The following is a 16,921-nucleotide window of genomic DNA, read 5'->3' as shown; positions in this document are numbered from 1 at the left end:
CGTTAAGCGTTTAATATTTTAATAACTGACTGAGAAAGAGAGTGCTGGCCTAACTTGAGTGTGCGATTCTCATCCCTGAGGTCGTAGGTACGATGCCGGCTTTGCACCAATTGAGTTTCTTTCTATGTGTGCATTTAATACTATGTCGTTGGCGTGTGTCAGGCACAGGAGGCTGATCACCTACTTGCCTATTTGATTGACAAATGATCATGAAACGGATACAGAAATCGGAGGTCCAGACCTCAATAGGTTACAGCGCTATTTTTTCTTAAAACACGATTATGAATTAAATTATAGGCTAAGAATAAAAGAAGCGAAATAACTCAGGTAACCGTCAACATTTAAAGAAATAAATACAATTCATTTTCGTCGCACATAATCAGAATATCAAAATTTGAATGCCATAAGTTATACACGAAATAATGAAAAAATCTTCTTCGTTATTCTCATTTTCTGCACTATACATCATTTTTAATAATGCAAGTACTACAATAATTCATTATTGCTGGCATTGGACACATTAATCTTGCGCAGTCGCATCTCCCAAACAAGCTTTATTGACTAATTGCTTATTTAATCCTGAAGTACACTTGAAAATAAATCTTTAATTTGTCATACATATTCACGGAAGATGATACTTTATTTCAGGTGCGTAAGAGTCATATTCGTATGGTTCACGTTTATGTAAATCAGAGAAAACTTATTTATGGCAAATACAAGGACATTCATAAAATTATTTGTGATTTGATATATTGCTATTAAATGTTATTAATTACATCTTAAGACATTGTCGTCACCTATGTACTAAAAAGAGAAGTAAATAAGACATTGGTCATACTCAACTCACATAACTTTATTCATAAATAACCAAGTATACTTAGGTATACTTAGTAGTACTTAGAAGTATACAAGTATACGTCAGCTTAGGGTGTTATAAGAGTAGGTATATTATTTATTTCATTATAAGTAATCTAACGTCTATATAAGCTAAATATAAATAAATAATATATGTATATGAACCAGAAAACAAGCAAGTACATTAATAGACACATTAAAAACATCTAAAAAAAACTAAAGAAATTAAACATTTGAAACAACAAATAATACTTAGAATTTAAAATTACTACTTAAACAAAATCCGCTCTCTTTCCGCTTCTTCAAGTACTTCTTAACATGTTTTTTAGGGGGAAAAAGATGAATATCAATATATTAGTTTTAAGAAGTTAGGGATTTCTTTAAAGACATTGCGTAAGAACAGTGGCCGAGACTATTTTCTCAGTTATAAACATTTTATTGTATGACTCTTAGATTGAGCGCGCTATTTATTTTTCTTAACTATAAAATTTTAACGATCTTTTAACACCCTTTTATTTAGTCGGTTACTGGTTAACTACAGTCCTGGAATAATATATTTTATTTATTTCAAATTGCTTGTTTCAGTAAAAAATAATAATTATGCTGTTAAATATAATGGAAACGTCCCGGTTATTACTTTACGAAACTCCACATAAAATAAATTAAGTTAATATAAATTAACCTACATAAAGTTAAATAAAACTTATGTTCATAATTAGTCAGAGATTTAATGTATTTTTAGACGAAGAATAATTCAATTGCAGATGCAAATGTAAAAAAAGTTGTAAAACTCAAAACTACACTTTTATAGGTTGTTCTAAGAACAATAGACTGCGGTAGGCTAATTGGCTGAGAAAGGATTGGCAATAAAAATTTGACATTTACCGCTCGTTTAACAGTGTTGACATATGCAACTGAGTTAATAATGGTATGGTAATGACATTAAGTTTATTGTTACGACCTAATACTGTTAAATTTATTGTATATTTTTATTAAAAAAAGTAAAAGTTTTTTATTTCCCATTATTAGAATAATTATGATTAAAATATTCTATTAAATAAACTTATTCCAGTTGAATTAAAAATGATTTCAAAGTAAATCTATGATATTAACATAGACACAATTGAATACCAATAGTTGGTATCGACGGAAGTCGGTGTTCTTTACGAGTCCTGGGACAGAGGCGGACGTGGCATCCTAAGAGAATACATCATATCTGGAATCTGTACGTAGTTTGCATGTGCAATTGGGAAGGTCGTGATGATCCAGTCGTGAATACATCCCCTAAGTAAAACCTCATTCGTATGCGCTCTGTTTTGCACACTGGCTGACAAAAAATTTTTCGAAGCGTGGTGTAATTTATCTGTGTAAGGTAACAATGTGTAGATAAATTCTTGGTGGTGTTCTTTATTTAAATTTTACGTGATAAAATGTTGGCTATGGAAATTTAGATTTCATAAAATCTGGCGCGTTTTAATTATGTTTGTAATTTAAATGAAAAAAAAACATCTTGTTTATGTTAATATATATACAAATAACTCACGATTCTATCTAAAGTTTATAAAATGTTTAATATTACCTAAAGTAATATAAACATGGACATTTACTTAAATCGATGTTATCTTAGGATATGGCTACTCTGTTTTGAATAGAAATTACCTTTAAGACTAAATTTATTCGATATTTAAGCACAAATTAAATTGTCTATTGTCTCTGACTGACTGAATGATCATGATTTATATTTAATCCAAGATAATACCAAAGATACTGACTTCGTAATTTATTAAATGTATTATAATCATTTACAAATAACCTGTAACTATATATTTCTAAGTTTTTAAAAAAATAGATAATATTAATAATTGTGTTAAAATCTTTTATAGCCAATGGTGATCAGACTGCATCAAATTTATTGATCACGTATTTTATAGATAAATAAATAGGTGTTTAGCCTGTGTCCCATGATCGATATTCGGGTCAGAGAGTTATCCAAAAAGAAGACAGAGCGAACTCTGTATGTCAATTGTTAAATGCACACATAGAAGTAAGATCCAATAATTCATTATTAAATCTTCTTATACATGTATTTTTTTAAAGGTGGCGATCATCATGGCTACTTGGTCTTTCGACGTATTGAATTTTGAAATTTTCTTTGATTAATATGAAGATTTGTCAGATATTAAATTTTTTATAAGCACATAATAATATCAATAGATATAAGATCTCTTAAGCTATTTACGATTTCGCAAAAAGTCCTCAATATTTTATCGCATATTTGTTTAGGATGTTATAACGAACAAACACATGCAGAATCATCAATGCAAATGTTTGTCGAGATAGTGTGTATTTGTCGAGCTCTCGTAAAAGTGACAGTATTGAGCAATAAAATGAAAATAAAATTATACCCCACAAGCAGAGAGGGACTAGAGATGAATTTAAAATAGTTTTGAACTGGTCTTATGATTTGTACGCTCCAAGAATAAGATTACACTGAGATATATAGATAGATTTTATATAATTATATAATATTTTTTAGTTACTTAAAATATTACACAAGAATAATGTAACATTTAAAGTAATAAAATATATTATAAAAAAAACATTTCAAATTGTTTTTCACTATAAATTCAACACATAGTTATACATCAGGATAGCATATGAAATATGTAGGTACAGACAACATATTTTATTGAGTTATCATGGTAAATTAATGTTATTAATGTCAGCGAATGAATGTTAATATTGAAATGGCCCTTCCTAGGCCAAGTAGGCGGCATCTAAGATATTTTAATATCTAGTAATACACTGCCAAGAAGATTAACATAAACGAAGCGGATTGGTCCAAACGAGGATTACATATGACGTCCGGTGATGACCAATCAGAGAAGATCCCCACCCTCCGAAATAGGAATATGTTGTAAAGGAAAGGACAGGTCAAGTTTAACTGGTCATTAAAATAATTGTCTATGCATCCGGGCCCTAATGAGGACCAAATGAGAGGGTGAATTTGTCGACAATCGATTTAAATCCGTGAAGTAATTACTTTTTCCGTTGCACAGATTTATGATCGAGTCTATGGTCATTACTTTTGAAAATTGAATATTTTACACGCAATATTATTTAATAATTCAAATATTCGAATAACTAAAATTAAAGTAAAGTAACAATGTAGACATTTATTTTACCCGTCACGACTCCGTCATAAAACATTATTTACAACTGCCGCAGAAGTCAAGAAAGTTGCACTTTGCATACAATTGCATTTACATAAATATTATTATGCAATTTAATATCAGTAAAATCAGAGACACGCTCACCATCAAAAATGGATTTTGACATTTGTATGCGGATGACGTTTGAAAATTTTAAATTCCGAACGTATTGCAGAAGATTTTCGTTAATATGTCAGACGGATGTTATAGGAATATTTAATTTTGTTATAATACAAATTCAATCGGTGTCCGGTTTAGCTGACAATAGCTAAAGTTTTTTTTTTGTTATATTATATGCGATTTTAAAATTGGCAACAAGATATTAAAGTTTGATTTAGTACTTCCAATGTCATGCCATCCATATCCGGTGAAGTATAATGTGTATTTATTATTATTTAATTGATTTTAGGAACGCATACTATTTACATTATAATATTTATAAAATTTAAAAACACCCTATTAAAGTTTTAGAATTTTTATTTAATTAGAAAGTTACAAGTCCTGTAGTCTGAGAGGAAAAAAAATATGCGGCCAGTATTTTTTTCTGACTGAAGTAGGTTAAAAAAATAACAAAAAAACTTTTTTTTGACTCGCTTATCCTTTTTTTATATATAATGGCAATAGTTATAACTTTATGCCAGTTTCAACTAGCTTATCCCTTTATTTCCTTTTGATGTGTTTCTTTATTTTTTCTCGCAAACTGGCATAAAATAATAACTATGTATTGCCATAAAATCAAAAAAAAAACAAAGACTTACCTAATACAATATCTCTGGCTGAAACGGCGCATACCAAAGTCACAAAGGCAAATGTGACAGCGATTGGCAGTTCGCGCCAAAACGCAATGGCGGTGCGCTTCATGTTTCACTTAGAAGCTCAACTCGTCTTGTTGGGATCCATTAGCCTCTGAAACAATGAAGTAAACTATTTGAATCCTTTTTCCTTTTACCGTGCTTTAAAGGGCTATTTTTGATTAAGTTCCTAGCATATTTGCGCTTTCCGTCTCAGCTTGAACGAAACTCGAAAGTGTATTTAGATTTGCGGTTGCAAGTTATATGCGTCGAAAAGCAAAACATGTACATACATTTTAGATAATACGTATATGGTTATATAATTAGTATAAAACGGTAAAATACAGGTAACTAGTTGTTATCATATTATACTACCAAAACACGCTTTTATAAGTTCGAGTATGTTGCAAAACAGTAGGTTATTGTAGCAGAGCCTATTTAAAGTTGACAACAGTCACCAACAGCACTAAATATTTTGCAACATTGTTAACTACCATCTGGCGTAAACCCAAAAATAGATCTACTTATCCAGGCAATAAAACTCGAAACGTAACGAAAACGCACAAGATGTACGGGGTGCGTGAAACGTAATAACCGTCAAAATGCATTTCATTTATTACCGGCTTGAGTTATCGATGTTTACCGAGCCATGATCCAAGAAGTTAATCGATTGAATTTCGAAATTCAAATATAATAAGTAATAAAACTTCCTATATTTTGATAATTCGAATTTAGAATTTCGAAATTCAAATATTTCAAACATAAGATTCAAAAATAAATTCTTCGTATCATCTACTTAATCTATATTTGGATATTTTCTGTCATTACGTAACCTAAAAAGGTAAATGAAAATGTTATGTAAAATTCTTCAAATAAAAAACCACTATATTAAATTATTTTTAATATGACCAATAAACGAATTTGGATTTCGTTCGACAAACGCGATGTTAAACACAAAGTCGCTGGAAGAAGGTATAATATCGCTTGTATATATAACGAGGGCAGATGCAGTACGTGATGTTGTGAGGAAATTTTTAATGCATTTTCTGCATTTGGATAATTTTAGTAATTCAATCGGGAGTTCGTTGCCACCGTATTAAATTAAGCATTAAAATAAACATGTTTTGATTCAGTGACATGTAAGGGGTTGATAATGTGTTTGGGTGATCTGATTCACCACACATGTGTTGGGTGAAAAATAGAAATGTTCAATTGTTTTTGTGTTTATCCTCCGTGACTTATTCTTGGGTTAAGCTTAAGGCTTAAGTACTAAAATTGCTTTAATTATTTAAGTTTATTTAAATTTAAGTCATTGAAACTTTAATCATAAGAAACAGTACAACAGTTGGCTATTTGAGTGATTTATTTATTCTTAAACAAGTTCTTAGGCAAGTTTTTATGATTGGAAGAAATGGAAACATAAAAAATGAAAAATATTTTATTTAGTACTTAGGTTTTAGTTCCGGAAAAAACTACAGTCTATATGGGGTAGCATAGCAGAATGTATATGTTAATTAGTAGCTACTATAAAGATGGACTTAGTAATAAAATCATATGCGAAACGACGTTTGCATATTATTTTAGGGGTATCATAAAAAAATGATATCACTTTGCAAAAAACATTATTTAATTGAATACTCTTCTAGGTTTATACATACATATACCATTACTAAAATCATAAAAGTCTTCTCAATAATGTGAATGTATCTATCCACGTGCCCAAGAATCATATATCATAGTCTACTGTGAAGTGGTGAAGGGTTAACCTAATCTATATTTAAATCAAGGTATTTGAGGGTTCGATTGCTTTTTTATTGTTATGTTAACCCTTGAATGAAAATAGAACTTTCAACGATCCGTTGATTTATTTTCGTGCCGTGTTTTATAATCTGTGGTATAAATAAAAGACGCCTAAATAATAACTTACACAGTACATGGAGGACAGTTTCATTCCTATTAATATTTGATATTTAGGAAGGAAAAGAGTAAATACATGCCAAGTATTGTATTTAGTTTAATGATGGCCAGTTTTTAATAGACAGAACAAAGATGATACTGATATATTAAGAGGTTTCAAAATGTATGCACAAAATTTATGTAATGTTCATGTTGTTGTTGTGCTTTGTTGTTGTAAGATATGAATCATACAATTGCGAAAACTACAAATAGCAAAGTGGATAGAAGAAATTGCAGACGGGCAGACAGATTTGCAGGAGAGGAGAAAAAGGAATAATAAAACGCTATTATTATTATGTATAGAACAAAGTCAATTGGAGATTTATTTTTAAGGCAAGGTATTTAAACTCTATTTCGTTTATTAGTTTTTATTGAATACACAAAGCAGATAAGTAAAATAAACAATTATATAACAAAGTCGCCGTGTTCCGACGCCTCTCGCCAGATGGCGTTTGGGGCTGTTTTTTATGAATATTAGTAAACCAAGATTCATATACTGTTCTTTATACAGAGTGTCTTAATAAAACTAATTAAAAATAGAAATAGGAGTTACATAAGTAACTCAACTTTTAATTTTAAAATGTTGTGTTTACGACCTTTGGTAGGTTGTTCAGATAAATACACTTTTAGGATTCTATTCGCTTTCTAATTCAATAAGCGAACAGCCCGTAAAAAATAGATTCGATTGTATTTTTTTCAGTCACTTCTTAATGCTCAATGAGTAATTATAATTGCATTTCTAAATTAATAGAATATTCAATTATATATAAAATAAAGTAGTATATATCAGTGACGACCACAATCTTTTCACTACCTATTTGAATTTTTTATGACGATTCGAGTAAGTTTATCCGATATTTCAATTTATTAATAAACCAAGGTGATATTATACCTCAACCACAAACCACAAACGCCTCGCAATTACATCGTTTCAACCGCTTTATTTGCATATTGTTTTTAGGCCTATATTTATATTATTTATACGGATATACTATATACCGAGGCCATTGGTCAAAGGAGACAGAAGGCTCCTTTGGCCTCAACTTCGGGAACCTTCAACATACATTATTTATATTGTCAAATTTTTGCACAGTTCTTTTGTACTAACTTTTTTTTAATAACACACACTTTTATTAAAAACGTGTAACGTTTTTGTGATATATTTTTAATAATTAAACTCAGACTCAAAATATTTTTATTCTTATAGGTAAACAAGTACACTTATGAACTTCAAAAAATTAAATTAATCGTAAATTTACATTTACTACCAGTTCGCAAGTCAAGGGCGTAGATTAATTCAAAGATATAAGAGAAATTTATCTGGTCAAAGATAAAAGTAACGCAATGATGTTTAACATTAAAGGGAATTAGAGCAAGCAGTTTTAAACAAACCAAAAATAAATTCGCGATCGTAGCTAAGCCAATTAAGTTGTAAACGTAGACGATATAGCGAAGGCGAATTCTAAAACATCCTGTGTAGCCCGCACGTGCGGTAAACTTCCTGCCTACCTCACTGCACGCTCTCTGACTACGTTTGTTAGGTTTTTGTTGATTTTTCAAAAATGGAACTTACCTTGCAGTCCTTTCGTTTAAATTTTAGAAGTCTATTTAGTATTCTGTGATTTGAATTCTAATACTGTTTGTCCTTGTTTCGTTTAGGCCTGCACGCTCTTACTGGCTTTTGCTTTACATTATACTTTACATGTTAGTGAAAATGAAAATACTGGTGTGGTTAACATTCACTACTACCGTACTGAACGAGTTCACTGGATAGAAGGTGACGATACATAAGCTTTTGGCAAGTATTGTAATGTAACTTTACACTTTTATATTAAGAAATGTAGAAATATTTTAATGCTTATTTATTGGTAAAACTCTTGGTGGTGCATACAAGCTTTAGTCAAGTAAAAATAACTTGTATTGTCTCTTCGTCCTTGACCATAAGTTTATCTATATTTTATCAGAAAAACATGCATTTACGATGTAAAACCCACGCTGACAATGGACATTAATCTATAGTCAGACACTTTGATTGATTTATTTTTATTCAGCGCATAACCTCTTTTCTCTGACGTAAATTACTATGAAACAGTATTACAATTTGATAATAGAGTATTTTCCGCCGAAAAGAATACCACGAAATTCTGGCATATGAAGCCGATTCTGCTTTTAGTAACTGGAAAAAAATACGCATTTTGAGAACTATAATTAATTATGCCATAGAAGTTATTACATTAATAGGCATCTCACTATGCATGACATTTGACATTTACAAAAGCTTATTCTAACCATGATGAGCTATGTGGATACTAAAATGACATATGACAAGACGCAAACTTTCTTCTATAAAGTCTATATTCTTATTTATATTCTTCTATCGTCATAGATAAGTGTTAACAGCATTAAAAATTATTTTCGCTTATTTATACTGTCGGAAATGTTGCCAATTACTAAAAGCTTTCTTTTTCATAACTCAGCCCACGCCAGACATAAAACATCTATAAATGACACAGGTCCTTTCAATTTATTTTTACATAAGAAGGGTTACTTGAACAAAGTGCTTGTGTTTTGGAGTGGTTAAACACATTGCTACTTAAGAGCTAACTTAGTAGCACCATTTAGATTGTACTGATAAGTTTAAATTAACCTGAACATGCCAAATTGGAGTTTGATCTCATTATGATACAGTTATTTTATTGGTTACATAATTTATATATACTAACCAATGCCAAGATAGCAACACAGACAAAAACTCCTAGTAAAACTTCATATGGACATAATGTGAATTACATCTTCATTTATTAATTTAGGTAACACAATGTACACTTATGTCAATAAAGAAATTCATATTAAATTAAGCTTATAAAATTACTTTTTCTGGCAGTTCCCAAAATCAAGGGCGTAGAATGGACGAGAAGAACTGGCAGTAAACTCTCCGCCACTCTGTATTCCTTAACAGATACAAACATAATCTATATATTTATATGTAACAATTTTTCAGTGCATCCTTCCAACGAAATCTTTACGAGTAGTAAAACTGTAGCAATCCGCGATAAATCTATTTGTTGTTAATTAATGGAGATGTTTGAGCAAACAAATTATCCCTACCGCGAAGCATTGAAATCAAGTTCTTTGAAAACAAATCAGTATTCCTCACTTCTGGATAAGGTAAAGCCAAGAGATTAACATTTTTATCTGATTGCATTTGAACAATGTGTTTTTTAAGTACATATATTTATTATGTGGTATTTTTTAGTAACGAATGAGGTTTTATTAATGGAAGTTTTTATAAAAACCTTTTTTAGTAAGGATAAAATCTAAAATATTAATGTAGTTTTAAAACTATTGTGTTTCGTAGTCAGTATTTAGTTTTTTTATAGGAGCACTCGTTAAGCCATAATTAAATATCTACCATACGCCGATTCGATTTAACAAACAACAAACGCGATATCTTCTTTGAAGCAAGGACGAAAAGATTTATGACTCAGCATTAATTCGAAAAAGAACTACAAAGAACTCTGCATTTACGTATTTAGTACCAATACTAATACTATTGTTCAATTATTTTTACAAATATCTTTCATTAAGCACAACCTATGTTTAATGGGTATCGTAAATAGTGACCCTAACCTAGCCTACAACCTTTTAGTTCTGGGCCTCAGATTCTTACGTTTTTTTTTTTTTCTTCAGCAGTAAGTGAACATCAGGCATCAGTGCCTGACCAATGCCGTCAACTTTTTGGCAAGGTATGCCGGTTTCCACACGATGTTTTACTGCACTGTACAAGCGGGTAATAAATGAGTATAAACCAAAAATCTATTAGTGCACAACCGAGATTCAAACTAAAGACCTAGGGGATTCGAACCTTGAAACCAGTATTAGATACGTGTAATAATTTAGCTTGTACCGGATTATTTTAAATGTGTAACAGTTGTTTCGATGATTTCCCTATAACATTATCATAACTAATAAAAATTGTCGTCATATTAATAACGTCCTATAAACATAAAAATTTATAGGCAACAAAAAACCGCCAATCTGCCTAATAAACAAGACTTCCCGCATATACAAGTCTAGCGTATCTAATTTTATGTACGCGATCGGTCAAATCTTACACGCAATTCGCTATTTTCGTTCATTGTATACACAAGGAGCGCTTGCACCCACTGTTCTTAAAATCAGCTAGTAAATGAAAATGTTAATAATATAATGGTAGGTATTATGACTAGTCATAGTCGTTAAAACAATACAATGGAACGAAATAATTAGAAAGAAAATACTTTAAACATAATAAAAAGTATATTAAGGATGTTTAGGTATTTTGGTGAGTGCACTAGGATTCCCTGTATCGTGGGCAGCTAGTCTTTTTTCTAAAATGTTGATGGTACGTGACAATAATTTCTACCTAACATTCACAATTTATAATTAAACTATTGTTGCACTATTGTGCACTAACTAATTTATTAGATTAGATTATTCGATTATTTTCTGTTTTAGCATAGGACAGGTTGATAGTAATAATATTTTTTAAAATAATATCCTTTATACATATATTTTATTATTAAATTATTGGATTTAGTTAGAGTTACAATTCGGTCTTAGTTTCTATGCAAACCATCTAGCATTACATACGCGAGACAGAGCTGACTGATAAATTATGAATAAAAGACATCGTTGTTTCTCAAGAGCAACGAACAAAGAAACGAAACCATTTTAAAAGATCGAACTGTATTATAACTTTTGGTGAAATGCAAATCAATCCATTAGAGGAGTATCTTCTGGTGCGAGTTACTAAATCAACACAAGCACGGCATAAGAAAGACTGCTGTTTTCAATCTGTTCGTGAGTTCTGCAAAATCGTATCCCAAATAACACCATCGAATTATGACCTGATAATAGTCTGGCATATATTTAGATATTACACGAATTACCATAAATCTTCATTTTGATGAAACCCATATTAATAGGCTAAATTTTTGATAATTATTGGTATATCATACGTATGAAAAAACTTTTTATTCGCATTTCATTATAATACACCCTTATTGTCTATCGTATGAGCTGCCCTTATAATCATTGTCCATTTAAACGCCAAAATATATAAATTTCATATAAAAATCACGTTAAATAGCCATTATTCTGTCAAATAATGAACCTTGTCCTGCCCTATTCAAAATATAAATTGATTCTAAAATCGCTAGACGTGTAGTGTTGACCGCTATATTATTATTTATTATCGACAAAAATATTAGTTGTATCTGGTTTTAATAAAATGTATGATACGCGTAACATCATTTTTGTGGGCGAAATTATGTGTTTATTATATTTGTGTTTTATATTTAACCGTTTAATAGGAAATTAAATCAGTAAGCAGTTTGGTAAATATGTTTACATCGTATGTGCCTTGCTTATTCGTGTTACGGCTGTCTGTAAAACAATATATTTTAATACTTAAACAATGACTCTAATTAGGAAATTAATTTATAAATTAATACATTAACCATAACTTATAATTAATTGTTAGACATTAGAATAGTTAATTAGCAGTTATAGTTAAATTTTGACAATAATGTGTAAGAATTTATTGCAAATTAAATGTTTGTAGGGTCTGTGTTCGTCAAATTTCTGTACGAATATCTACTTTTAAATATACGTGGGGAAAGACAAAAAAGTTTAAATTACAAATTAACAAGGAGAATGTATGAATAATCATTTAATAGTGAACGTAAATAAATATACAATAATCCCCGAATTCTTTATAAAATTTTAAAAACAAAAGCGCCATTCCTTTAGCTGGCGATGACCCAAATTAGAATTCCAATTACCCCATCTATATATTCACAATCTATTCTAAAATACATAAAGAACAATAAACGTCAGATTTATCGATACTGGAGATTGGGCATCACTAGCACCGAAAACTTTATTCAATTGAGATTATCCGTTATATTACAAAGACGTTATGTTAAGAAGGCAAGACGTGATATGAATTATATGTAGCTAGTTTTAGTAGTTAACTTTTGTCATACATTGGTTTATTGATTCCGGGGTCGAAGCCTTCCATGATCTCTTCTACTCCAAGAATCCAATGGCCCTGAAGCTTTCGTACACTACAGAGGCTCCCGTAAATATATATATATATATATATCTTAATATATATATTTCTTGTGTGCGTGTGTCTGTGACTGAACTGCTCCTAAACGACTGGACCGATTTAGACGAAATTTTTTGTGTGTGTTCAAGGGGATCTGGGAATGGTTTAGATTCACAATTTTGTCCGCTGGACAATGTTTTTTTAATTAATTTTCAATTTATTAGTTGTTGTTGATTTTGGAATGTTTTACATTGGATCCGACAGACGGCGCTACCATCACAGTGTCAAATTTTAAATAATATTCGAATTTTAATTTTAGTCTGTCCCGAAATTCAAAAAAAGTTTTGTTATCATTGTGTTATATCGTGTGTGACCATGTGCTGGATCGTTAGATATTGTCATAACATTTGAATAATAATTTTCATCAAAATGGCTTATTAAAAATTGAAATTTTGAAATTAAAGACGTGTAGACAGGACAACGTCTGTCGGATCTGCTAGTATATATATATATATATAAATATATGTGTGTGTGTATATATAGCATTTACAGCTTTTAAAGTAAACGATAACATTTGTGTGGACAAAGGACGCCGCAAGTTTTCAAATCGGATGAAAACTGTTTCGTCAAAATATATATTGCATTTTACATGTGTTTCATTTGTTTATAACAGGCCATTAATTCATGTTAATGAAATGCCCAAGAGGTAATTACAAATTTCAATGTGTTTATTTAACCGTTATTTTCTCTGCACTGTAATAAATTGCTTAAGATTAATGTCCCCTAACTTAGGTCGCATATCTGCTAGAGGAGTATGAAAGTGTTTCCACTATTATTTTAATCATTTCAAGAAATGTGGTAAATAATTTCGTGAAATTGCAAAGAAAACCACGGTTTAAATCAAACAAGGAATGTACATTTTTACGTAACATCTGAGGGTTTTGGTAAGTAATATGAACAGTTTAATTCCTTCTGGGACTGAAGCCGTTAACGTAGACATGTGTTTATGCTTTATTTCATCATAATATCTTATACATATTCACGGAAGCAGTTGTCAAATCTTTGGAAAACTCATGAGAGTTTTTTCAAAATCGGCGAAAAATAAAGTTTTATATTCTCTATAATTAGAAAAATCTTAAGTCAAGGCCCAAGTATTTCCATTCGATAAAGAACTGTTGAAAAGCATTCATCAGAATATAATAATACATATGAACTTAGTTACATTTTATTTATCGGCCAGTAGGCAAGCGGGTCAAAGTTATGTGTTTACCGCCTCGCCTGCCTGCCCATGGACACCCGACAACCCATCAAGAGGAATTCAAGTGCGTTGCCGGCTTTTAATATAGTTTTAAGCTCTAAAATATTGTGGGATACATATGATAATTTCTAGCCCGAAGTCATCGGCTCTCTATGAAGTTTCTTTATACAAATAACGTTCTTATTAGAAACTCATCGAAAAGTGGGCAGTATAACATTAACATACTTTGTTTAAAAAATAAATTAATCATAACATGCTTTCTTTAAGCCAGACATTACAAATTAGGTTACCATAGTTAAAGGTATTAGAAGCGCGCCGTGATGGATTTAAAAGGGTTCAGTATAATAATCGACTTGTGGTAAAATAATTTTAAATCGGTCCGGTAATTTCGGAGGCAAAAGTGAACAAATAATTAATTATTTTCTCTTTATAATATTAGTTGATTTTTTATATATTATTTATGATAGTCCTTCGGATATTTCCTAGAGTCACAAATTGACTAAGAATATATTAGTGGGCCATGATACATCCACCATCCTATTAGGTGCAATTATCCTATTGTACGGAACCCGAAAAACAGTAACAATAGGGGCGGTCGTGGGTGGACCAATATACTAGATTAAATAACAACTACTTGAGTTTGATGGATCTGAACAATGTTTATTTTTATAAAGCAGTCGGTCTAATAGCTTTGTAGGCGATTCGAATTGCATATTCTATTCTATTTACAAGCAAAATCTAAATCATATTTTAATCTAGATTCCGCACTTTATAGACTTTATATACTTAAGACATGTCAAAAATATATATCTTTTAATTAAATTTACGTAAATTTATTAGGATAATTACATATGCAATACAGTATTGCATAGCTAATTATTACCATAAGTACAGTTATGGTTATACTTATAAGTTCGCAAAATGTCGATGTTATGGTTTTATAGATTTTAATTGTAACATGACTTTAAAAGTCTGTTTAATATAGTAGCAAGTAATTTGATGGGACGTCTTTTTCCTACCAAAGTATACGCGCGAACATTGATAAAATAAATACGAGGTGTTCAGGCATTTCTTTTAAAAGTTGGTTCTTCACATTCTGACACCTCAAATTAATTTCCCCTCATGGTAATTAAGTATTCCACCCGGGCTCAAATCTAAAGAATATTCTAAGAACCGCCTCATTCCCATTCTACTCAGACGTTGGGACCTTACAATACAGAGATAAAATCTTATTAAACAATAGCAATATTTCCAACACCTTTTTTTGTTTAATTTTCAAGTCGACAGGAAGGCGATAATATCGATTGCGAAATATGGGAAGTAATTTAAAATGTTGTTCACGGTTTTATAGTGTGAAAAATAATAATATATAATAAATTATTTTATTTTTATATAAGTAAAAAAAAAGATAAGGAGTGTCGCTATCACATACATCACTTAGCATCCAATGAGTCTCTTATATAAAAAATATAGTATAGGCTCAAGTTCATAAAAACATACTTACAATATATTTTTCCATTTATGGAAAATACACGATTTGTTGATTTTGCATTTGTAACTTTAAATACAAAGTTAATATGATCCTTAACTAAATATAACTTAATGTATAATACATAACTAATACATGTAGGTACTATAACATCGTACTGAAACTAACATATTCATTATTTACAATTAACTATTTCTCTACAGTATAAAGCAATTAGTCTAAAAATTTCAACAGAAAACACTCAGAAAGACAATTTTCCGAAAAATATGCGATCACTGTCCCAATTCCGAATTCAAAACCGTAACATGTCGTCAATCGGTTTCTAATGTGACAGGAATTTTCATTCCACACATTTTCAACAAATTCCCGCGTCTGTAAATAATTTTGACAATTATCTGATATTTCGTACCAATTCTAAATATATTTAGAATATAGTTTACATGTTTAAGGATCTGTTTCACAATGTCCGGATAAGTTAAAAATAAGCTATTTATTACTTACTAGTTGACCCGGCGAACTTTGTTCCGCCTTAATGGCAATAAATAAGCAGTTTGGGTTTTTTTATTGGAAAAAATACAAAAAAATTAAATACCTACATTAATCATTCATTATTATTTCTGTATTTTAGTACATAGGTTGCTCTTCACTTAAGTACCTTGTGATACACATTTTTTCATTTTTTGTTTTATTATCAGGCGCAAAAACAAACAACGCTGATGGTCTTCCGACCCGTGAACATGCCACGTATAATTGACCATGGGAAAAACATGAATGTTCTAGATTTAAACCACAAACTTTTAAGGATTGGCCTTGTAATTTGTTGATGGTCATGGCAAATGCAAGACGTATCGGAAATTGAAGTCTTTTAAATTCAAACGGCATATCGGTTGGGATCATCGGGATCCTCGGAATAAGAACTTCCTCACCTTTGAATTTTCCTATCATTATCGTAGCGTAAATTACATTGTTCTTCAATTTTCTAACCACCAAACGCATACCATTATGTAGTTCAGGTCATCTACATCTTTATTCTTTTTCTTCTTTTTTATCAGTAAGCAATGTAACTCTCATGTTTGTTGTCAGCTGCAGTTTCGTCACATAGCGCCATAGATTTGACGATTTGAGGCAAGCGTTTATTTCGTCGACAGCCGTAGATCTTGGAATTACTGGCAGTATTTGGCGGAAATCGCCAGACAGTAAAATCATTGCTCCTCCAAAACATCTCGATTCATTGCGTAAATCTTTTAATGTTCGGTTAAGTGCTTC

The 16,921-nt window shown here is 30.6% G+C and overlaps 1 protein-coding gene across 2 annotated transcripts in view; it reads right to left on the bottom strand.

Moving 5' to 3' along the window:
* Nucleotides 1-16,921, bottom strand: part of LOC110992427 (fibroblast growth factor receptor homolog 1) — a 57,992-nt gene that overhangs the window by 29,399 nt on the left and 11,672 nt on the right. For both annotated transcript variants that reach the window (XM_022258246.2, XM_022258245.2), the window contains exon 2: nucleotides 4,826-4,973. In XM_022258246.2, the coding sequence (XP_022113938.2) occupies nucleotides 4,826-4,928 (103 nt within the window). In that variant the 5' untranslated portion in view covers nucleotides 4,929-4,973. The remainder of the gene's footprint in view (nucleotides 1-4,825; nucleotides 4,974-16,921) is intronic.

Source organism: Pieris rapae, chromosome 6, assembly GCF_905147795.1.
Source record: "Pieris rapae chromosome 6, ilPieRapa1.1, whole genome shotgun sequence".
NCBI lineage: Eukaryota > Metazoa > Arthropoda > Insecta > Lepidoptera > Pieridae > Pieris > Pieris rapae.
Note: the sequence above shows the minus strand (reverse complement) of the source record. Positions and strands in the feature narration are given on the sequence as shown.